The following is a 20,724-nucleotide window of genomic DNA, read 5'->3' on the forward strand; positions in this document are numbered from 1 at the left end:
GATCGAGCATACTGATACAGCATAAATAGATACAAAGAACCCTTTAATTACGTATCTCTGTCAATCATTCTCGTTAAGCCAATTTCTCCGTATAAACAACCCATAGCGTACCTAGCATTTTGCACAAATGAAACCGCACGTATAGTACCAATAACCAGCGCACTCGACTCTGTTGGAACACGACCAATTTATTAAAACACCATTAATATTTATTTATCGCGAAAATAGTGTTCACTCTGATCGTTTTTGTCCCATCGATAACATCGTAAAAAGTACCATCATCGTTTCAAAGATGATTCACTAATGGTTAACATCGAAAATATTGCTGAGACGAACAGGATTGCTAGCCACCATATTGTTAAATTCGTAGGAAGATGAATAAATTTAACATAACCTATACTCATGATACATTCCAAGAATTAAATAATTATACTTGATATACGAAAAAAAAGTTAATAATTAAATAGAGAAAACAAATGTACATTTTTCGTTTTTAGTTGTAAATATTATAATTACCGCCGCAAAAGGTATCAATTGTGGAGATGAACGAAATTGAGGCTTGTCGGTAGAGAGCATCGAAGGCGCCTTACTGTCGCAATCGATGCTCACTGGGACCGTGTATATGTAGGTCGCAATAAGATAGATGGACGACGATGACGCAAATACATGCAAAAAGTTCTCTCGAAAATATCAAGTCGGTACTGGTCCTTCGCCCACGCATATCCCTTGAATCGCGGACGCGATCCTATTCAGACCAAGTGCAGTTAAATCGCCGCGCCATGCCAGGGTGAAAACCATCCCCGTGCGAGCAAACTCGAGTCCTTGAGCCATGAACTTTGTTTTCCTTAGAGCTAAATGTGCCATCATGTCGTTCGTCTAGGATGCTGTTTTCGCTGAATCGATTGAAATATTTTCGTGACCGGAATTATGCATCGTCCACACTCACCTAAAATTCGTTACAATATACGTCACTCCTATTTTCATAATCCTCCGTTTCAATGGCAATGTTTCATCCATTGGGAGGGAAGTTAATAGAGAAAAAAGAGACATGCCAAATATACTTTTCAAAACTATCGCGTATCGAAGTTTTGTAAACATCACTAGCTGATTTTTTGTGTTGTATTATTATAACCTTATAAGTGATAATTTTTTTTATTTGAACATCTCTCGATCAGTGGAATCTTCTTGAAGTAATCTTGACTTTGAATATATATACTTGTCGTTATACTTGTCGAGTAGATAAAAAGTCTGAAATAGACGATCGATGGCAAATGACCTTATTTTTTGAAAGTACATATCAAAAATTCCATAATTTGGTAATTATTTAGAAAGATATTGTCCATGCAAATTTTCATGATTTTTTAATATTATCAAGAACATAGTTTGCATATTTACATTAGTACCATTACAGTGAATTCTGCCTACAAGGGTGCAATAGTATTGAGTAGAATCAGGCTACCATGGCCGCGACAAGTAACTTTATATAACACTTTGTACAAATACGAGTAATGATTCTGCTTCTACTGGTTCAACTGATATAACACGTAGCATAACTACCCAATTAAAAGTCGCTTTACTTAATTAATGTCATCACTTGTCATTAGACGATTGTTATCACGCGTTTGTATCGTGTAGTGAAACAAGTAAAACCACAATTGTTATTCGCGTCTGAAGAGAAGTGAACTTCCTAAGTCCTTTTAAATCTTCCTCTATTCGTTGTTATGTGTTATGCAATTTAGACAGAAAGTGTTGCGCAACATTTACGCAAATTGCGGTGGTCTTAAATGCATGTGATAAAAGCTATCTTCTCGACGTAGAAAATTCTCGATACCTGTGAATCTGCTATTAATGAAAGCTAATAAAAATGTTTACCCTCTAAATGAATCTTAATTTGTAAAACTATTAATCGTACGCGTACGACTATTTTTTGTTGCACTGTGCAGCATTTGGGCTCCTCAAATATTTGTTTTATTTCTTACTCGCGAGGTGCGAAAATTATTTTCACCGTCTAAAAAACCGTAAGTGGATTCTCATTTAGCATTTTTCTCTGTGAATGTTATTTTTAAATATTTAAAGTAAAAATCATTACATATTTTACATCGAAGATATAAATTCATTCTGGCCAGTGTCTAAATTAATAGCTTTTAGGATGTAATAAAATTTTGTATTCGAAATCATCATCTGATTCGATTCATTTCGATTCTCAATTCATTTTCGTACAATACGTTTACGCTATTTCCGTCGTACATGTTTTGCACGACAAGATTTATTATATTATCGTGCAAACTATTTTCGAAAGATTAATCTCTTTATCATGATTTATTGCATATTGTTAACAAGTGGCAGAGATTGAGGTTGATCGACGGTCGCGCGAAAATTTATCGATTTAATATCATGCGAGAGATACAGCAGATTGATAACTGTATCTTAAAATGGATAAACCTTCTTTTAACTTGGTTAAATAACGATAAATTACTTCAATTATAATAGGACTTTTTATACAAAACTTTTATTAATCTTTTACATGGAAGTATTACTCGCGCTGATAAAACTCATTTGACTTCCCTTTTTTTAATGAAAATGTAAGCGTTTGAAAAATCAGTTTTTCTTGGTATTGTATAAAAAACCGGTAATTAGTACTCAACATGTCGCTTTAAATATACAAGACAACTCAAAAATTAAGGTCAGATATGATAAGGTTAGAAAATATTAGTAAAGTGTTATGCAATTTTGCAATTACAGAATTGAAAGTTCTTAACGTTATCTCTATGGAAACTGGTATTTCTTAACGTTTGATACGAACTAAGAATTCGATTAAAAACTCAACGATCAATGGGGAAATAAGAATACACGAAAATAATTGCTAGTATTCTTAACGTTTTGTCTAAAGATAAAACAAATAATGAATTGCAAAAATCGATCTAGATTTTAGATCAAAAGTTAAAAAATGATAAAACATATATTAACTACATTCATTGAAACATGTATGTATGTCTACACTTGTATTATAATAGTAAATAACAAAGTATCAGTACATTATTATTCGTTGCTTTAAAGTCTAAACACGCCTACGCAGATAAGTAGGGAACCCGCTTATCAGATGGAGCTTAACCCCTTTTTGAAAGAATTTTTAAATAAATATTGTATTAGTAATTTTCAATAAACATTCGTTGTTAAACGAATTCAACAAATTTTAAACAAAATAAATCTTTACATTTCCATTCAATTTTGATACGTCATTATCTTTAGACGTTGTAAACAACATACATTGGAATGCACTGTTGCGTCGTTGAACAACGCAAAATTAATGTAATTATAACAGTCATTGTTTTAGCGTCGTTTAACGGCATTATCTTTGTAAAATACCGGCGGAAACATCACAGCACGTGCTTGCAATGCAATGACAATGACAAAACGTGACTTCTCCCTATGGGTACATTCGTACGAAATTCGATCTTCAGTTCTACTGCTTGCGTGGGTCTTTCACTTTATCACGCAGTGGCAGGCATGAATTTTTCTCGCAGTTAACTGGTAATCGGGTTCCCTTTACTCTATTCGAGTTTATGAAAGTTTAATCGACGGTTAATGTACTAGTCTATAAAATGCTTTATCACCAAAAATGTTTCATATTTGAGGCGACGATGCCTCGGTTTGCTATGTAGAAATGGAAGAGGAAAGAAAGAAGGAAAAGAGAGGGGAAGAACGTTTCGCGTTCTGGGCCTGCTAGTGGACTCATCAGTGCGGCTACCTAACAGACTGTGCCTTAGACGCTGGGACAGCGTCAGAACTAATATATATCGTAATGGATAGGTCATCGAGTACTTTCAGGAAACTGTAGGCGGTGCTGTCCCTCTAGTGGCGAGTGTTGGAAGGCCGCCACATATACAAGTGATTTAAATTCCTTGCCTTAATATGTTTTTTATTACGATGCTATCGGAAATTATCAAATATTACTAAAACTTGTACGCGTTAAATTTTGCAGTCCAAACGCTTTGCAATATTATGCAGAAAATCACTGCCTCGCCACGGCAATTTTTTATTTGTAAATTTTTCCATGCAGATAAAACTCGTTGTTTGAAATATATGTATCGTCGAGCTACACATATTTCACGTAAGTACAATAAATAACGTGTTTTACGCATTATGTTTCGGACGTAAATCACTCATTGTAGATACCTGTGGTACGTGCTCGTGGCAGAAACAAATGGCGTTTCCTTCATCACCGTCTACGATATTCTTCATTACGCGCAATACAGAACGTGTACGTGCTTGCCAATATCATTTTTTCGCTCATTAATCTTTCCAATATATGCAAATTCTTCATATATCTTATATTAATTCTGGAATATTAATGTGTTTCGATAATTCTGGTAACAGAACATTCAGGTGATAATAATTGCTGAAATTTCACTTGAATAACTTCTAAGAGGTTTTTTTAAAATTATTTTTTTAAAACCACTACAAGTAAAATTTCTGAGATATTCATAATATTGGTTCATGTAATTTATTAGCTAATGTTTTTAGTATCGAGACTGGCTTCAAAATTTAAACTATAAAGATAAAAAATATTTGTCTCATAATATTTTTACCCATGTTAGAGATTCTACTAAGAAGAATTCTAGCGTTAAAATATGAATAACTCTATCTTTTATTCGTTTTTAAAAATAAAAAATTCATGGATAATACTTAACATATATTTAATATCTTAATATTTTGAACATAGTTTGAAGTAAGTGCACTACCTTATTTTAAAATAAAAATGTCTTTTTTGCATTAACGTAGATTCACAGAGAGTAGTTAAATTATGTTAATTTTTGTTACATGTTTTACGAGAGATTATGAAAATCTTCATCGTACGTATACATTTTTGCATAAATATATTTCACGCTATAATGACACTCTTGTAAAAGAATCTAATTTAATCAAAATATTTGCTGTCTGTATATTATCTGGAGAAGTAAATGCCGCTTACGCGTGTACTTGGCAAAACTACATAAAAAGTGAATATATACGTAGGCAGTTTGGGAGAAGTTTTTGTACTTTCCGGTATTTTATCGTTCAAGAACTGGTATTGACGCATTCTTTAACACGTACATCGAGACTTTCCACTATCAGTAGGTATACTTTTTCCACGTCTCTCTATTTCTACATATATTCGAGCTACCTGTTCCCTTATAGACTTTTTATTTCTTGGAATATCTTTAGCTCTTTCCATAATATCTAAAGGGTCGCGAATTAGACTATTAATGTTTTCTTGTATATAAATTAATAAATTTATAAATATATAAGGAAAACAGGAAACATATTCTTCGTACTTTTTGCAATGTTTTCTAACATTTTACAAAGTTTTAAATTCCTCGAGTTACCGTAAGTCACGATTCGAAATAATTATCATATCAATAAGAAAGAGAACTGGTAGTAAAATTTTTTAAAAGAAAGAACAAGATTTTAATTTTGAAGGAAAACATTGGGGAAATGTACGCATAATTATACACTCCGTTAATCCTATATCGATCGATCATAGATCAACCGATCAATTTGCTAAGTATGAAAAATTTTATTTCGAATAAAAATGAACACTTGTAGACCATTCATATTACTTTGCCACACCTTTTAACGCTTGGTGAAACGCCGACATTCACTCGAACATACATATGTATAATTCGAGCATTAATCTTTTATTTAATCGTGCGGAAATACGTACTTATAATACCTAACAGACACATATATAGGTAATTATACCCTACTATATTCGCAGAATAAGCACGGTATTATAGCACGAAAACTTAAAATTACATACATATATCCTCACGTTGAAACAAAGTATATATTCATTCCACTGAACAAACTTGGATTACGTTTCATTTGATATGTACATATACATTCAGTTAAAGGTAAAGAACCGTATCTTCACAGTTTTGTCTCGAGTTTAAGCTGTGCCAAGTCTAAATCGTACAACAATGAACTATAATCTTTGAATCGAAGTTGTTCATTCTTGAGATATAATGTTTAGAAGAGTTCTTATTGAAAATTTTTATCAAGTAATTTCTTTAGACAAAATCTTAAATCCTGTAGAAAGTAAATTGTCCTAATAATAATGTAATCCTAATAAAATTCACCAAATTTATTATAACACAGATACGATTCTTTAACTTTGATTCTAAGATACAGACACTTATAATAATTCAATAGAAGGGTAAAAATTGTCATGCTCTAATGGCGTTTGCGATCTTCTTGCTGCTTTCGCATACCTGAACTATACGAAGAATCGAACCATAAAGGGCTAACCCTCCTATACAGGGTGATTCACTACTGGTATGAAAAAATTTTTCAGATAATACTATACCTGAAATGCAACAAAAAAAATTCCTATAAACATAGGTCCAATTTGCAAAAATGTCAGAGGAAATTGAGATTTGTTTTCAAAGAAACTGCAATTTCACTCATATTATTGATTGTATCTTCCAGAACGCTGTCTGTCCTACAAGAAAATGACAAAGAATATTGAAAACAGCAATAAATTTACTATTATAATAGTCCCCATTCTATCCTGAAACTTCAAAACAGGTGGAGTAATAAAAGTTTAAACTTATCTCAGCTTTTCGGCTGCAGCTAGAATCGGTTCCCGTAGAACGGTTTCATTGGATACCTCAGTACGATAAACTTCAGCCTTTATGTATCCCCAAACAAAATAATCGATTGGGGTTTAAGTCGGAAGATCTTAATGGACATGGAACAACATCCCCTCGCCTAATTTAAGTGGGGAATGTGTTGTTTAGATGATGACGCACGTCTCGAATAAAGTGAGGAGGAGCACCATCGTGTTGAAAAATTATCTGCGATTTCACAGACCTCACTGACTGAAAGGAACATCCTTTAGCAATCCTGGGAGTGTATTTTGTAAAAAATGTAAGTAGTTTTTGGAAAATTCAAAAAAGGACCATAAAAGAAGGCATAAAAAATAATTGGGTGTGACAAACTTTAAAGAAGTGAAAAATTAACGATCCCCTCACCGTCAGTCATCCACGAGTACCAAGTGCATCCTTAGATGATGTACACGGAAATTCTGCATCTCCTAACTTTAATCGTAGCGAATAATAAAAGTGCTCCAAGAAACGCCTCGATTTGAACAACCAAGCAGTGATACAAAAGATTACAAAATAAAAATGTGACCGACTAATAGATCCATGTTGTAAACGAATAACTAACCTAAACCTTGACTCAAAAGTAATAACTTCTTGGATGTTATTGCTGCTCTCTGTGAGAATACGGTCATCATGTACTTAATTAAATGAAAATCAAGTCAAAGATACAATCAATCATATGAGTGAAACTATCGTTTCCCTGAAAAAAACAGAAATCCGCATTTTCCCTGCCATTTTTTTAAATCAGACCTAAGTTTATATAAACTTTTTTGTTGCGTTTCAGGTGTAGTATCATCTGCAAAAATTTGTTACACAACTATCTAGTTAAAGATCAGTCTTTAACTGCAGACGTTTAATCTTTCAAAATATCTGTACATTTTATATAAATATTAAATCACTGTACAATATTTATAAAAAATAATATATTCTTTTCAGTTGGTTTTTTATAAAATTCAAATTCATCTCCATGATTGTCCGGGATTGTCTACGGTTAAAAGTAATCGTATTAAATGCAAGTGCGTGTTCGAAGTCAATCGAACGGCGTACATTTCTAATACAAAGGCGGTGGGAAGTCTTGCAAACGGTATGGCAAACGTCCAACCGGGCCCCTTAGACCTTCTTATCTTGGGAGGGGACCAGGCTACGCGAGGCCCCTCGACCCCACGGGTACATTTCCTGACAAAAGTATGCGGCACTTCTAACGTAGGTCGGATACAGAGTTCTATTCTGGGTACGTCGCGACGACGTTGCGAGCTTAAAATTCTTAGCGTGTTTTTCCATCGAGATGAACGTTTCTGCATCAGAGAAAAGTCGAAAGCGCGTTCTTTCCTTTTACGTCACTTCACGGCCGTTTCTCGGTCTCGTTGTATTGCAGTTCCTTTTGCACTTTGGTCGTGTAAGAGATCTTGCATTTTAATATACAGAATAATTTTACATGGAAGTCGCACACGCTATTAATAGCATATTTCATGTTAGCTTTAGTTAATTAGCTTTATTGCCGAAAGTAGTATTTGCATATACTTCTCAAAGGAATTTATGTCTAATTAAAATATAAGCTTCTCATTCTAATAATAAAATCAATTTGTTATTTTTTATTTATATATTTAACTATTACTGCCGAAAATTTTCTAAGTAGGAACATCGCAAACTGATGATGGGATTCTTGTATCATATCTGCAAGAAAACTTGCTTATAGTACATTAAGTGTGCAAACTTGATTGAAAGAGTGATATAACTATAATCATATATTTAAACAATTTTAGTGAATGTTACTCAATTGGATGTATAACGTGTACTCCGTTTTATTGCTACGTTCATTTTTATTAGTTTTACTTACAATTTTATTTAATTGACAAATGTCTATTTTATATATGTACATATTACGCGTTATATACCAAACTTAGTAAATATGAAATATTTTTCACAACTAATAATCACCAGTGTACACAATATAATAATCCTGTTATCCTTCTCTATCCACTACTGCTTTAAAAAACGATATAAATTATATCAAGTAACTGATACAAAGCATTATTTGAATAAAATCTGTGTAATTCATAAATGAGTTTAATAATCATTCAGAACACTAATTTTGTATTACATAAAGTAAGTATAAAGATATTGTCCCAAAAGGGAAGTATGTACTTAAATTATTAGGTGACCCGGAAAATCGCAACTTCAACCAATCGAACCTAATCGATTAAAAAGGTAAGAACGGCCTTCGAGTTTAGCCTCCTGGCGGACGCAATCTGGTTTTTAGGCGCGGTTACGAAGCTACAAGACGGTGGCAACCGACTGCTTCAGTGGAAATTTCCATTGCAGTTGGCATGCTGTGTGGTGTGACTGTACAGTCCACCATAAAAGTAACAACTTTCTTACAGTAATAGTAGCAAATATTTAATTGTTTCTACTAATGGAACAACCGTACAATTGCATGTTTCCTTGATTTGAATATCTCGTAGAATAATAAAAATAACAGAAATAAAATAATAAGCTTAATAATAAACATAAATATGCTAAAAGTGATTAATTTATTATACTTAATAAATATGTTAACAATTAAAAACTGATACTGTACACAATGAAATTTTTCTACAATCTTTTTTTTCTACTCCGTTTACATTGTTTTTCCATTACTTTACACTTAGTGGCATCTTAAGTTAAGTTATCGAGTAAAATTCTAGTTACATTGAATGTTTTTGCGTTTAATTCTGTATCCAGCAAAATGAAATACATACGTAAAATGTCATAAGCATGTTCTTATTGAACATCCACGTGGAAAGTCACGTGGTGTCATTACATCACTGAGAATTTGTGCGCAATGTTTAATGAACTGCTTTTATCGCCATATCAGCCTTGATTATTTCATTCTACACATCTCTGTGCACGATCATATACATACGCATATAAACTACTATTCTTCTTAGCACTTCTCCATGACTTCATTCATATTTTTTTGCAATTGCATGTACAGAAATGTAACTCAACACACGCACGTGTATGTACGTTAACGAAATTCCACTAAAAATGTGACTTATGAGGTTCGTGCGAAAACTATCGTGCATTTATAATATAAGCACTAAATAAGAACATCAGAGATAGAAGGCATATATTGTGGTTATAAAATAGACCTCAAATAATACATCAATAGAAGAGTGTGCTTCAAAATGGCCACAAACCCAGTGATAATTTCTCCCTTTTTTATCTTATGAGCAGGAATTAAGTTCTGATTTTTCAGCTATATTATTAATTTCTTTTTACATTCTAAAGAAAATGTATACGCGAAGGAGCCGTTCATTAAATATCTTTATATTATTTATATTTCATGAAATTATGGATAATGAAATTGATTATATATATATATTCCATTACATCGATACTTAATTTAATATATCATGTTTGTTATTTATAGTATGTACGTAAGCTCAAGTACAATTTCACATTTGAAAATATGATGTACGTATAAAAGATATTTTATATTATTTAAGGTATACTTTATACATTTAATTTAATCTTGTCCTTTTTTACTCTTGTATTTGTACTAAAGTATAATTTATATTTTACATATTTGGTGTTGTGAATTATATTGCGATAAGATAAATAAAATGGTTCATATTCAAATAAAATAAATTGTAAATAAACTTTTTAATAACAGTAAAAAGAATAGAGAATAGGGTAATAGAAAAATTTCCCTAGCAGAACAAATAAAAGAGTACCACATTTTGAATACGATATATCTTGGTTTGATCAGCTGTTGTACAAAACGTAACCAACCAATAGGTTAACAATATTATTGTATGATACGCGATTGGTAAAAAAGATTAATCTATAATTAAATACTGTGCTAATACTAACTATTCGATATTCTGTTACGGTTAATAAAAAGATATGTTTTAAAAGTATCGTTACAGTTACTTTTTACACGTAAATATTGTTCTAGTAATGCTGGCGTTTGTTTTCTGAACGTAATCCTACTTTCCGCACGTATACAGTTCGAAATGTAGAAATTTTGAATACTTAATAAGAAAGTGTCCTTTTTGTTTCCCTTCTGTATCGTATGCAAATGTAAATGATATGAAAAAATTTTACACACTACTGACTCAGCGAATTGGTGGTTGCACGTTATTCATGTGGACGCTTCTTATCTTAAGGTAATTGCGATACAAAACGCGATCGATCCACACGACCATGTCTTAAAAATAGTGAAATTAGAGCTGTATTCGATAGTTGCACGCATTATTTCGAGAAAAGCGATATTCACGTCAGTCGATTCGAATAAAATTTTCGAATTTTTATTTCCACATTCGATCAACGATATACTGGATTCTACTTTAGAGGATCAAGTCCATCTAGCACGTATTACCTGCCACGCAACTGTACGAACAACACGATGCACCGATATGATGTCCATGCTGTTGTCAAATTACAGTTTCTCGGCTGGAATACCTGTATTAGCGAATCATAGGAAAAAGATTCTGTTCGTCAACTCGTGTGCAATGGTTTACACGTGCTTGTGTCAAAAAACGCTATCATCATGTAGTTTTACAGACAACTCGAGGGGATATGCCTTACTATATTTAAAATTCTATTCAGTTTAGTGGTATTCGATGTTTTTGATCGGGCATTTGTGGTTTTTTAATGTAATTTCGTAAAAGCATAACCGCATTAAAATGTCCACCCTAAAACTGAGTATGCAAGATAAAAAGGACTTGGACAAGTTCACCAAATTTCTGGCATTAAAAGCCACTCAAATCATAGTACAATCGAGGTCCGGTGAAAAGGTCAGCACAAAATGCAAACCAAATTCTTCTGGAACAGATTGGGTAAGCTCTACTCTATATTTATGATCATTTTAAATATATGTATGCTGTAGAGAGTTCAAAAAATAATCAAAAAGTAATGGAACGTTACAAAGTTATTTAATTTATACAAAAGCAAAATTTGGAATTCATCCACATATATTTGGAATAGTAAATTATTCAGTCTTGTATTATGCAAAGTAAATCACAGGTCTTTATACAAGTTTCTTCAGTGTGTTCTACAGTTAAAAGATATGCTATAATAAATAAATCCATACATGCTTCATTAGAAAGTTAAAAAAAATATGTAGCACATGAAGTAAATGTTGTACCTATGTAGCGTTTCATATTTTTAGCTATAGGACATGCTGGAAAAGTTTGTACTAATATTTTATATGGTAATGGATATAAGTGCATACAAGTAGAAAAAGAACTAAGTAAAACAAGTAATCAAAATAGTAACTTAATCAACTGTTTAACTGGAAATCAAAGTTGGAAGTTGAAAGTATCAGATATAGAAAACGTAGATTGTTATAAGAATGTAATATTTCAATGAAATCATGCACATTATACTCATTATAATGAAGTAATAAAAATGTTTCCAGTTTTCTACATATGTGTCCTTTTGTTGTATAGTTCAACTTAGCCATTCATGACCTGCCAGAAGTTTTAGCTGAAGCTAAAAGAGCACTATGTGGAGAAATAGTAAATTCGACCATACCTCTTTGCATTGAAATTTCATTGAGAACTGTAGAAGGTGATACAATGGTGTTAGAAACATGGAGTTTAGGTGTTTTACCTGAACATAGTGATCCCACTGTAAGGGTGACTTATACGGTATATAATAGAATGGGTATTTTACTCAAATCGTTATTATCCGTATCAAGAATTACCCCAGCTTACAAATTGAGTAGAAGGCAAGGTCCAGATTCCTATGTAATTTGTTATAGAATTTATATGGGAGAACCTCAACTACATACATTAGGTAAATAAAATTATTTGATTTGTTTTTTTTTGCAATATTAAGAAAAAGGTCTATAAAATTAACAATTTAAAAAATTTTTAATAACTATTTTAGTTATTTTCTATGTATAAATGAAATTCTGAAATATCTATATACATTTTAACTTTAGCGGTTACAAATTTTCGATATTGTATGCAAATAAAATTATATATAATGTAAAAATAAACCTGCTATAATACGATTTCAATCTCTGCAATTATACAAAGCGAGTAATCATACTCGTTCTACCTTTGAAGAGATAAAAAAATGTATCATTTGATTAGCATTTCATGCAATGCGATAGTTTCTAAAATTTTGCTTCTAATATTGAATATATTTTATAGGTGATAACTACAAACATGTTAGAGTGGGTCAGTTGTGTACACCAGTGGGAACGATTCATTTATCAGTATCGTATAGGACAAAAATGACTATATCCCCTACTCATACTGGTCGTGATTCAATAATGTTAAAAAGTGATCATTTTCATTCTGACTTAAGTCCTCGTCATGCAAGATATCAGCAGAGGTAAGTTCCACAAATTGTATTAGCTTTGAACTTTTTTTACCTTCTACTTAATTTGAAAATGTATTTATGATTTATATAATTATGTTTTAGCGAAGAGACATCCAAATCGCTGAGTGATACTATTAAAGCTGGAGCATTTGTGGTGAACAAGCCTGTTACTGTTAACGAAGAGGATTTTGTTATACCAGATGTACCTTTCAGTTCGCTACTAACTCCTAGACAAGTTTCACCACCTCCAGTTTCAGTCACTGAGACTACAATTACAAAGACTGCAACAACGATTACTACTACAGATAGCAGCAATGGAAACAATGAAAGACTTACAAACGATAACACAACCTCGAAATGCAACTCTCAGAATGGTTCGAGAAGAAGTAGTTGCTCAATGACTAGTGCCAACGACGATTTTATTATGGTAGATTTGGTAATTAACGTTCCTATATTTATGGTCTATAAGAAACGTTTGATTTGTCTAAACTCCTTAAATATTACTATTGTAGAAAACCCCGTTTGCTGTAGCGAACACGAATAGTGATTTGGGAGCCTTTTATCGGGAGTGTCAAAGTGCACCACAGCTTCAAGCGTTTATGGAGGAAAGAACACTCGCGGAGCAAGTAGGAGACCTCACTAAACAATTGGAAACATTTGAAACAAATATGCGGCGGTATGAGGATATTCTGTCGTCATTATGTCAAACAAAAAATAATAACTAATATTAGGATTGAACAATGCAATATTAGGTGCTTAAACGAAAAATGTTAATACATACAACCAGCATATAGTATCTCGTCATACATTTATGCGATTTTCATTACACCTATTACAATATTTCAACAAGAGCATTTCAAAAGAAATTTAAGCCAAATGCTTTTACTGCTTTTGATTACTTACAAATAAATTGGATTTAACAATTTAATGTAAAGCTATTTATAAAGTATAAAAGTAAGAATAATTTATCCATCACCGATGTATATGCATTTGGCTTAATATATGTGGCTTGTTGATATACTCTTTCATTTTAATAGGATTTTTTCACAAATTTTGCTATATCTATAATCAAGAATTATTGATTTTAAATTATTAGGACCTATTTATTTCTATCATATCATCTTACAAATTACACTCGCATAAACTATATTTTGAAATTTATTGTAAATCGGGTGTATATTACTTGTTGAGCAGCTTATTAATAATGCAAATTGATAAACGATATCAATGGCAGCTAGTTAATATATTTTGAAACTTTAATTAATTTATTGCTTGTACATAGTGTAAATTGTACTTTAGTGTTATAATAGTAATTGATTATGACAGGATTATATATCTTTTTCATGTTTTATTATTTGAATCACTTAAATCAGGCTGTGCTGGCAATTTGAGTAAAACTTTTATGCTTAAGACGCTACATGCAGATCCTAATTATAATTATTTAATCAGTCACTTTTTAATTATAAGATAATACTGTGTCTGTAGAGTAATAAAAATTGTAAAAAAAAAAGTTGAAAATTGGACCATTTTTATGCGTGGGAACGCCTAATGTTATATATAAAAAAAAAGAAGTATAATTTTAATAATTTTTTAGGAACGTTTCTATTATAAATACAATCTTAATAATGATAGTATTTTGCGTTCTGAATTGTTGATTTTAATTGAATATAAATTATTACTTTATTAATTGATTATCCTTTCCCAAATCGTAATAATTTGTTATATTTCATTATATTAAGCAGTAATTGTTTTAGTTAATTCTTTGTTTTATTTTGTATTAAAATACTTCCTATTTTAATTTAAAAAGTAAACAATGTTCGTTACATTGTGATTTTACAATACAATTCATTTTGTAGGTACGCTTCAATTTCTTAAAAACAGAAATGGGTTTGGAAAACGATAGTGAATGAGTATTGTATTTAGGAGTACGGTAAGTGAATGAAACATGGCGGACTCAGCGGGCAATTGGTGTCTTATCGAAAGCGATCCTGGTGTTTTTACGGAGTTAATTAAGGAATTTGGTAAATTATCGTCGATTTTTAACAATTTCTTTCCAATAATTTTAATTGCATTAAAAAAAATCACTTACAATTACATTGAAACAGATTTAGATTTATTGACAGTTGCTTTCAAAATTTACGTTTTGAAGTGTTTATTTTCGATGGTTTCGTAATTACAATATGTTTAATAAGATTTCTTTTTATTGCAGGTGTTCAAGGTGCTCAAGTAGAAGAATTATGGAGTTTAGATGATGAGCAATTTGATAATTTAAAGTGAGTATGTGATTAGTACGACATAACCTATTTAATCAATTTTCTGGTCATTTTATACAAGGTTGTTATATCAGAATACCTTGAACTTGACATACTTTTCAGTTGCTATTTCTTTCAGTAAATTAAGACTTAATTTTGAATCTAAACTTGAATTTGTAATTATGTTATTTTGTTATATTATAATGGTAAATGCATTTTCTAATTGCTAATAATTCTTTGTGAATTTGTTAACAAGAATTTTGTTATTTATTAGGCCTATACATGGGTTGATATTTCTGTTCAAATGGGTGCAAGATGACGAACCTTCTGGAAATATTGTTGTAGATAATAGATTGGATAAAATATTTTTCGCAAAACAGGTATTTTTTAGAACATTTATCATAAATGTTATCATAGCAGGAGTTGAAAAGTCAGAGATGAAACATTACTTTTAGGTAATCAACAATGCATGCGCAACACAAGCGATCTTAAGTGTATTATTAAACTGTAAGCACTCTGATATATCATTGGGACCAAATTTGGAAGAATTTAAAAACTTCTGTCAAACGTTTGATGCTAACATGAGAGGGCTTGCTCTTAGTAATTCTGATGTAATAAGAGAAGTACATAATTCTTTTTCAAGGTATATATCATGAAACAATTTGATGTGTGTATTAGTCATATTAATCCTCAGTTAGTAACATTTGGATCTATTTTGATACCACAATATTTGATGGTTTAATTATAATTATAATTATATTAAAAATAAACATCTCTTATTTCTTATCTTATTCATACTAGTATAAATAGATAAAGAAAATAAAAGATGTATGCGTCTCACTATGTTTTACTGTATCGAATTTGCTTTTTCCTCTTTTTACTTTAATTCTATTTTACATATTATTCTTTTCTCTGATTCCAACTCTGGAGAAGTTTCAGTTATAGTTTACTGCAATTAAAAATATTGATCGTTCGAGGATTAAGTGCAAAGTATTAACTCATAAAAAAATTAAAATTATTGATTGCAGACAAACAATATTTGAATATGATTTGAAACAAGCATCTAAAGATGATGATGTGTTTCATTTTGTGAGCTACGTTCCTATTGATGGACGACTATACGAGTTAGATGGATTAAAAGATGGACCAATGGATTTGGGTCCTTGTCCACTTGGAGATCAATGGGTTCAAGCAGCAAAACCTATCATACAAAAAAGAATAAATAAGTAATTATCCTACATACAATTTTAGTTTATATGTTGTTTTGTATAGTAACTACATAATTCATATTTTTAGATATAACGAGGGAGAAATACACTTTAATTTAATGGCAATAGTAACGGATAGGAAATTGCTTTATGAACGGCAGAAAGTAAATGTTTGTGATCCCACAGAGTTGGAACGTTTACAGACACTGATAGAAAAAGAAATTCGAAAATCTAAACGATATCAAATTGAAAATATTAGAAGAAAGCATAACTATTTACCATTAATAATGGAGTTGCTCAAGATGCTTGCTAAAGAAGGGAAACTAGTACCTCTATATCAGAGGGCAAAGGAAAGAGCACTAGAGAAGGAATCGAAGAAGAATAAAGTTTAATTCTGAATTTCCTGAAAACTATAAAAAATACATCAGAATGTATGTATGATACGTAAACATTATTCAATAAATAATAATGATGCTTTTTTTAAGAATAAATGTAAACATTACCCTAATAGAGGGAAGGCACAAGTGTGAAAATTGCTTTGGAAATGGCACTATATGGAAGTTGTATAAAATACCTTATAGATCTCTTTAGAACAGGCTTTCGGATTTAAGATATTTTTATTTAATTTTTACATACATGTAGTAACTCAGATACATAACACAATACTTAAGAAGTGCATCAACACGAGAAGTTCAAGGAAAAATCGGCTTGGAGAGGAATGAATGACGAAGCAGCCGCAGACTTTGCTCACATAATTCTTACCAAGCCGGTTCAACGACCTGAACATGTTAGTGTCAAAAACTGCGCCAGAACCAAATGAGATTTACATAGTGTATGGTCTGGATTTGAATCCAAAAGATGTTTACAATTCCTTCTTTCTTGCCATAATTTTATTCTTTTTTTCAAGCTAAAAATAGATTTATAACATAACATATTATTCTGATTGTCCCCCTGGTTAAAAAGAAAAAAGAGAGGAAAAACGAAATTTATGAAATTTTTATAACATTAAGTGTGTATTACAACTTCCTTAAAGTAATGTGTAAATTTTTAAGATTATAAATATTAAAAGTATCATTTTATTAAATTGGAAATATCTTTCATTTCAATTACACATGGAGAAGTTTAACCTGTTCATATCATTTTTATTCCCTGTTTTAGTTTTACATTGCTTAATTTTTGATAATCGTTAAATCTTCATCTACAACATTAACTTTTCCTTTCTTATAAGAGAGTCTGGGTAGAAATTTATCAGTTGCTTCATTTTTTATTTTTGTTATTTTTTTATGGTACAAGTGTTCAATGATATCTGAAAAATATAAAATTGAAGATATTATTCCACAATAATATACTCAATACTCACAATGTATGTCATTTTAAAACTTACCTAGAAAGTATTTTGTACCTAGTTGTAGAGAAGCTAATTCTACAAGTCTTAAGAATTCTTTACATAAAAAGATACTAGTAACTCCATCAAAATATTTTGTAACATTCAACCAGACTATTTCTCGAGTATGCGCAATTCCTTTTCCATAAACACTGTAATATAATAATCGCAGGCATAAAGTAAAATGAACAATATGTTTTTAAATATAATGCAAAAAAGTATAAACAAGCAATGTATAAATAGACATTTCGTAATTTTGTATATTATGACCTAACATTAAGCGCTAATTACTTACTATTCAATTAATTTTATTCTTATATCATTTAAATAAATAGGTTCTGGACAAAATAATTGCATGTGTAATCTGTACATCCAGAATTTCTTCAATTCATTATAATCTATCTTCAGTTTTTGTTCCAATTTTTTCCAAACTGGCTTTGGAATAACAGCATTTTTTAAATCGTTCACATTTTTAGATAATGTTATATTCATGAGAACTTTTATAAATTTACCGACTAATGGTAATGTCCAATTAACTTTACGTTTCACTGAAATCACATTCAATTAAATTGTTGAGATAGTAATCCAATATTAAAGTAAAAACTCACGTTTTTCATTTTCCTGGTGGTCCCTGTTAATATATCGATAATGATGCAAAATTGCGTTTCTTGAACGGCTTAACATATCACTTAATTCAACAAATTTTCTAGGCCTCCCTCTTTTTTGTTTCTTTTTTACATGAGATATAATTGTAAAATCTTCTTTGAGTGTATATCTTCATAAAAGATACAAAACTATGAGATGGAAGTTTAAATCATAGTAAGCTAGTAAAGTGAATTGTACTTATATTTTTAATATGGCACCTTTTAAAGGTTCTTTTGTAATTTTTGTATAAATATTTAAACCTATTATAAACACTAAACAGAGTTCTCCATGGTAATCCATTTGCTAAAAATTGAACAAATTTTTGCCTCTCTTTTATGCTTTTTATATAAAACGTATTATTATATTTTATGTTAAGGAATGGTTGTAGACATTCAGGATTCCAGTCATGAACCTAAACGTAAAAAATAATTAATAGGAAATCACTTCATTGTTCATTTCTCGATTTACGTGGTACTTTTTATATTTATCGTAGCTTTATGTTATCTCATTTGATCTTTTGAAACTATTATATAAAGTATTATTCATCTAAATGTTTTTATTGACGAGAATTGTAATTTCAAATCGGTTAGAGACAACATAGAATGCTTTCGAGATACAATACTGATAGCGGAAACGAATAAAATTAACTAATGATATTATTTATTTTTTCTACATTTCACTATTGTTACTTTTTGGTAAATTCTGCAAAATGTGTACAAAATTTTCTTTTAATTTCTATATCTATAGATCTATTTATGCAATTTTCAATTGTACATATAATTTGGAGGAAAAACAAATGTAGAAATTGTGCAATAAATAGTCTATGTAAATTGAGAAATGAGTATATTATAATATTATCTAGACATACTTTGCAAAAAGATTCCCAATTATTCTTGATAATCTTATCTTCATTTGGCGTATATTGACCTTTTTTAAGTGGTCCATGTTGTAGAAATTGTTTCTTTTGTTTTTGTGTTAATGTTTTCGAGCCTGCAGAAGATTCAATCTTATGTTGTGGTGGTACTTCATGTATTAGTTCTACACATAAATTATATAATTTCTAGAAAGATAATAAGCTGTTAAAATAATTGATATATATGTATGTAACATTAAATACCTTAATGTACATATTTATGGCTTGCAACAGATATATTATATGTCTACTTTTAATGTTTGCAAAAGATACAGATTTAATAAATGTCACAATTATACTGAAATAATAAATTTAGAAAATAGAGAAACTTAATCTAGGCAGTGGTTGTGTGTATATTTGTGCTGTAAAGCTTAGAATGTAAGTTATTGATATTTACCTGCATTAAATGTTTTGGTAATTTATCTATTTTTGGCAATTTATATATTGTTAGCTCTTCGTTACTATCTGATATTCCTAAAATATCTTTTAAATCATCATCAATATCCTCATCTTCATCATGAGATTCTTGAGTGTCTGCATTTGTTGTACTATCACACAGTGTTTCTTGTTTTACCTGTAGTCTTGAATTTTCCTGTTTTAATTTTATATTCTCTGTATTTTTAGATGTCATATCAGTTTCATCATTATCAGCTATGAAAAGAGGGTCAACTTCTGGATCCTTGGGCATTTCTAGCTCTTCTTCACTTTGCATTGTATTGTTAGTTGTAGAACAAAAAATGTTTGTTATTTTATTTACTTCAAAGTCCATCACAGAACTTAAGTCATGCAACAAGTCGATTGATTCTATGTCATTTAAATCAGTATTGCATAAATTTGATTTAATAACTTCAGATAATTCATCATAATCACCAATATCAGAACTAAATTTTCGTTTCCTTTGCCTGTTAAGCGTGCTATCATTAGAGAAATTTAGTTTTTCTTCTTTACATGTTGTAGGTGTGTCCGATAAAATTTTCATCTTTTGTGAAAGCCATTCCATTGAATTTGTGTTGATATTGGGACAAGAAATTTGTGGGCTACTTATATTTTCTGTTTTAATATCATTTATATCTCTTAGATCTTGCAATTTTACATTTTTTTTAGGAGTCCCACACAAGTCTTCTATTTTACAAATACTAATGATTGGATTTCCACTTTCAAAATTCAGTTTATTATCATTATTGCAATCTGCTGTACCCTCTACACTCGTTGCTAAATCTAAGTTTAAATCAGTCTCAATTTTTACACCATTATTAGTTAAAGTTTCTTTCTTAATATCAATCTTCTTATTTGGGGTGTTGCTTGTAGTAATATTTTGTGTCAATATATTTGTATTCTCTTTATTCTCTTCTTTTACACT

At 30.6% G+C, this 20,724-nt stretch overlaps 3 protein-coding genes across 4 annotated transcripts; 2 read left to right on the forward strand and 1 right to left on the reverse strand.

The window, feature by feature from the left end:
- Positions 1 to 11,314: 11,314 nt before the first annotated feature.
- On the forward strand, positions 11,315 to 14,348 carry Atg13 (Autophagy-related 13). Of its 2 annotated transcripts, none has more exons than XM_076893135.1 (5): positions 11,315 to 11,467; positions 12,080 to 12,428; positions 12,791 to 12,974; positions 13,065 to 13,398; positions 13,475 to 14,348. In XM_076893135.1, exons 1-5 carry the CDS (start codon positions 11,315 to 11,317, stop codon positions 13,685 to 13,687), a joined length of 1,233 nt encoding a protein of 410 aa, XP_076749250.1. In that variant the 3' UTR covers positions 13,688 to 14,348. The 2 variants fall into 2 exon arrangements, with proteins under 2 accessions (XP_076749250.1, XP_076749251.1); XM_076893136.1 differs by having other exon boundaries at positions 13,065 to 13,389.
- Positions 13,506 to 16,913, forward strand: Uch-l5 (ubiquitin carboxy-terminal hydrolase L5). Its single transcript, XM_076893137.1, has 7 exons — positions 13,506 to 13,638; positions 14,819 to 14,983; positions 15,172 to 15,235; positions 15,489 to 15,594; positions 15,670 to 15,857; positions 16,243 to 16,440; positions 16,511 to 16,913. Exons 2-7 carry the CDS (start codon positions 14,908 to 14,910, stop codon positions 16,812 to 16,814), a joined length of 936 nt encoding a protein of 311 aa, XP_076749252.1. The 5' UTR covers positions 13,506 to 13,638; positions 14,819 to 14,907; the 3' UTR covers positions 16,815 to 16,913.
- Positions 16,914 to 17,505: 592 nt separating this feature from the next.
- Positions 17,506 to 20,499, reverse strand: LOC143422472 (uncharacterized). The gene is made up of 7 exons (XM_076893138.1): positions 19,762 to 20,499; positions 19,320 to 19,511; positions 18,670 to 18,863; positions 18,415 to 18,581; positions 18,102 to 18,354; positions 17,807 to 17,958; positions 17,506 to 17,728 (listed from the first exon to the last, which is right to left on the reverse strand). Exons 1-7 carry the CDS (start codon positions 20,362 to 20,364, stop codon positions 17,592 to 17,594), a joined length of 1,698 nt encoding a protein of 565 aa, XP_076749253.1. The 5' UTR covers positions 20,365 to 20,499; the 3' UTR covers positions 17,506 to 17,591.
- Between the last annotated feature and the right edge of the window lie 225 nt (positions 20,500 to 20,724).

Source organism: Xylocopa sonorina, chromosome 3 (genome assembly GCF_050948175.1).
Source record: "Xylocopa sonorina isolate GNS202 chromosome 3, iyXylSono1_principal, whole genome shotgun sequence".
Classification (NCBI taxonomy): Eukaryota; Metazoa; Arthropoda; class Insecta; order Hymenoptera; family Apidae; genus Xylocopa; species Xylocopa sonorina.

Coding starts and splice junctions, on each gene's coding strand:
- Uch-l5 (XM_076893137.1), top strand. CDS start 14,908: ATGGCGGACTCAGCGGGCAATTGGTGTCTTATCGAAAGCGATCCTGGT. Junction 15,858..16,242: donor GTACATAATTCTTTTTCAAG/GTATATATCATG, acceptor TATTGATTGCAG/ACAAACAATATTTGAATATG. Junction 16,441..16,510: donor ATACAAAAAAGAATAAATAA/GTAATTATCCTA, acceptor TCATATTTTTAG/ATATAACGAGGGAGAAATAC.
- LOC143422472 (XM_076893138.1), bottom strand. CDS start 20,364: ATGGAATGGCTTTCACAAAAGATGAAAATTTTATCGGACACACCTACA. Junction 18,864..19,319: donor ATTGGGAATCTTTTTGCAAA/GTATGTCTAGAT, acceptor TTTTACGTTTAG/GTTCATGACTGGAATCCTGA. Junction 18,582..18,669: donor TACAAAAGAACCTTTAAAAG/GTGCCATATTAA, acceptor TCTTTTATGAAG/ATATACACTCAAAGAAGATT.
- Atg13 (XM_076893135.1), top strand. CDS start 11,315: ATGTCCACCCTAAAACTGAGTATGCAAGATAAAAAGGACTTGGACAAG. Junction 11,468..12,079: donor ATTCTTCTGGAACAGATTGG/GTAAGCTCTACT, acceptor TTTGTTGTATAG/TTCAACTTAGCCATTCATGA. Junction 12,429..12,790: donor ACCTCAACTACATACATTAG/GTAAATAAAATT, acceptor TATATTTTATAG/GTGATAACTACAAACATGTT.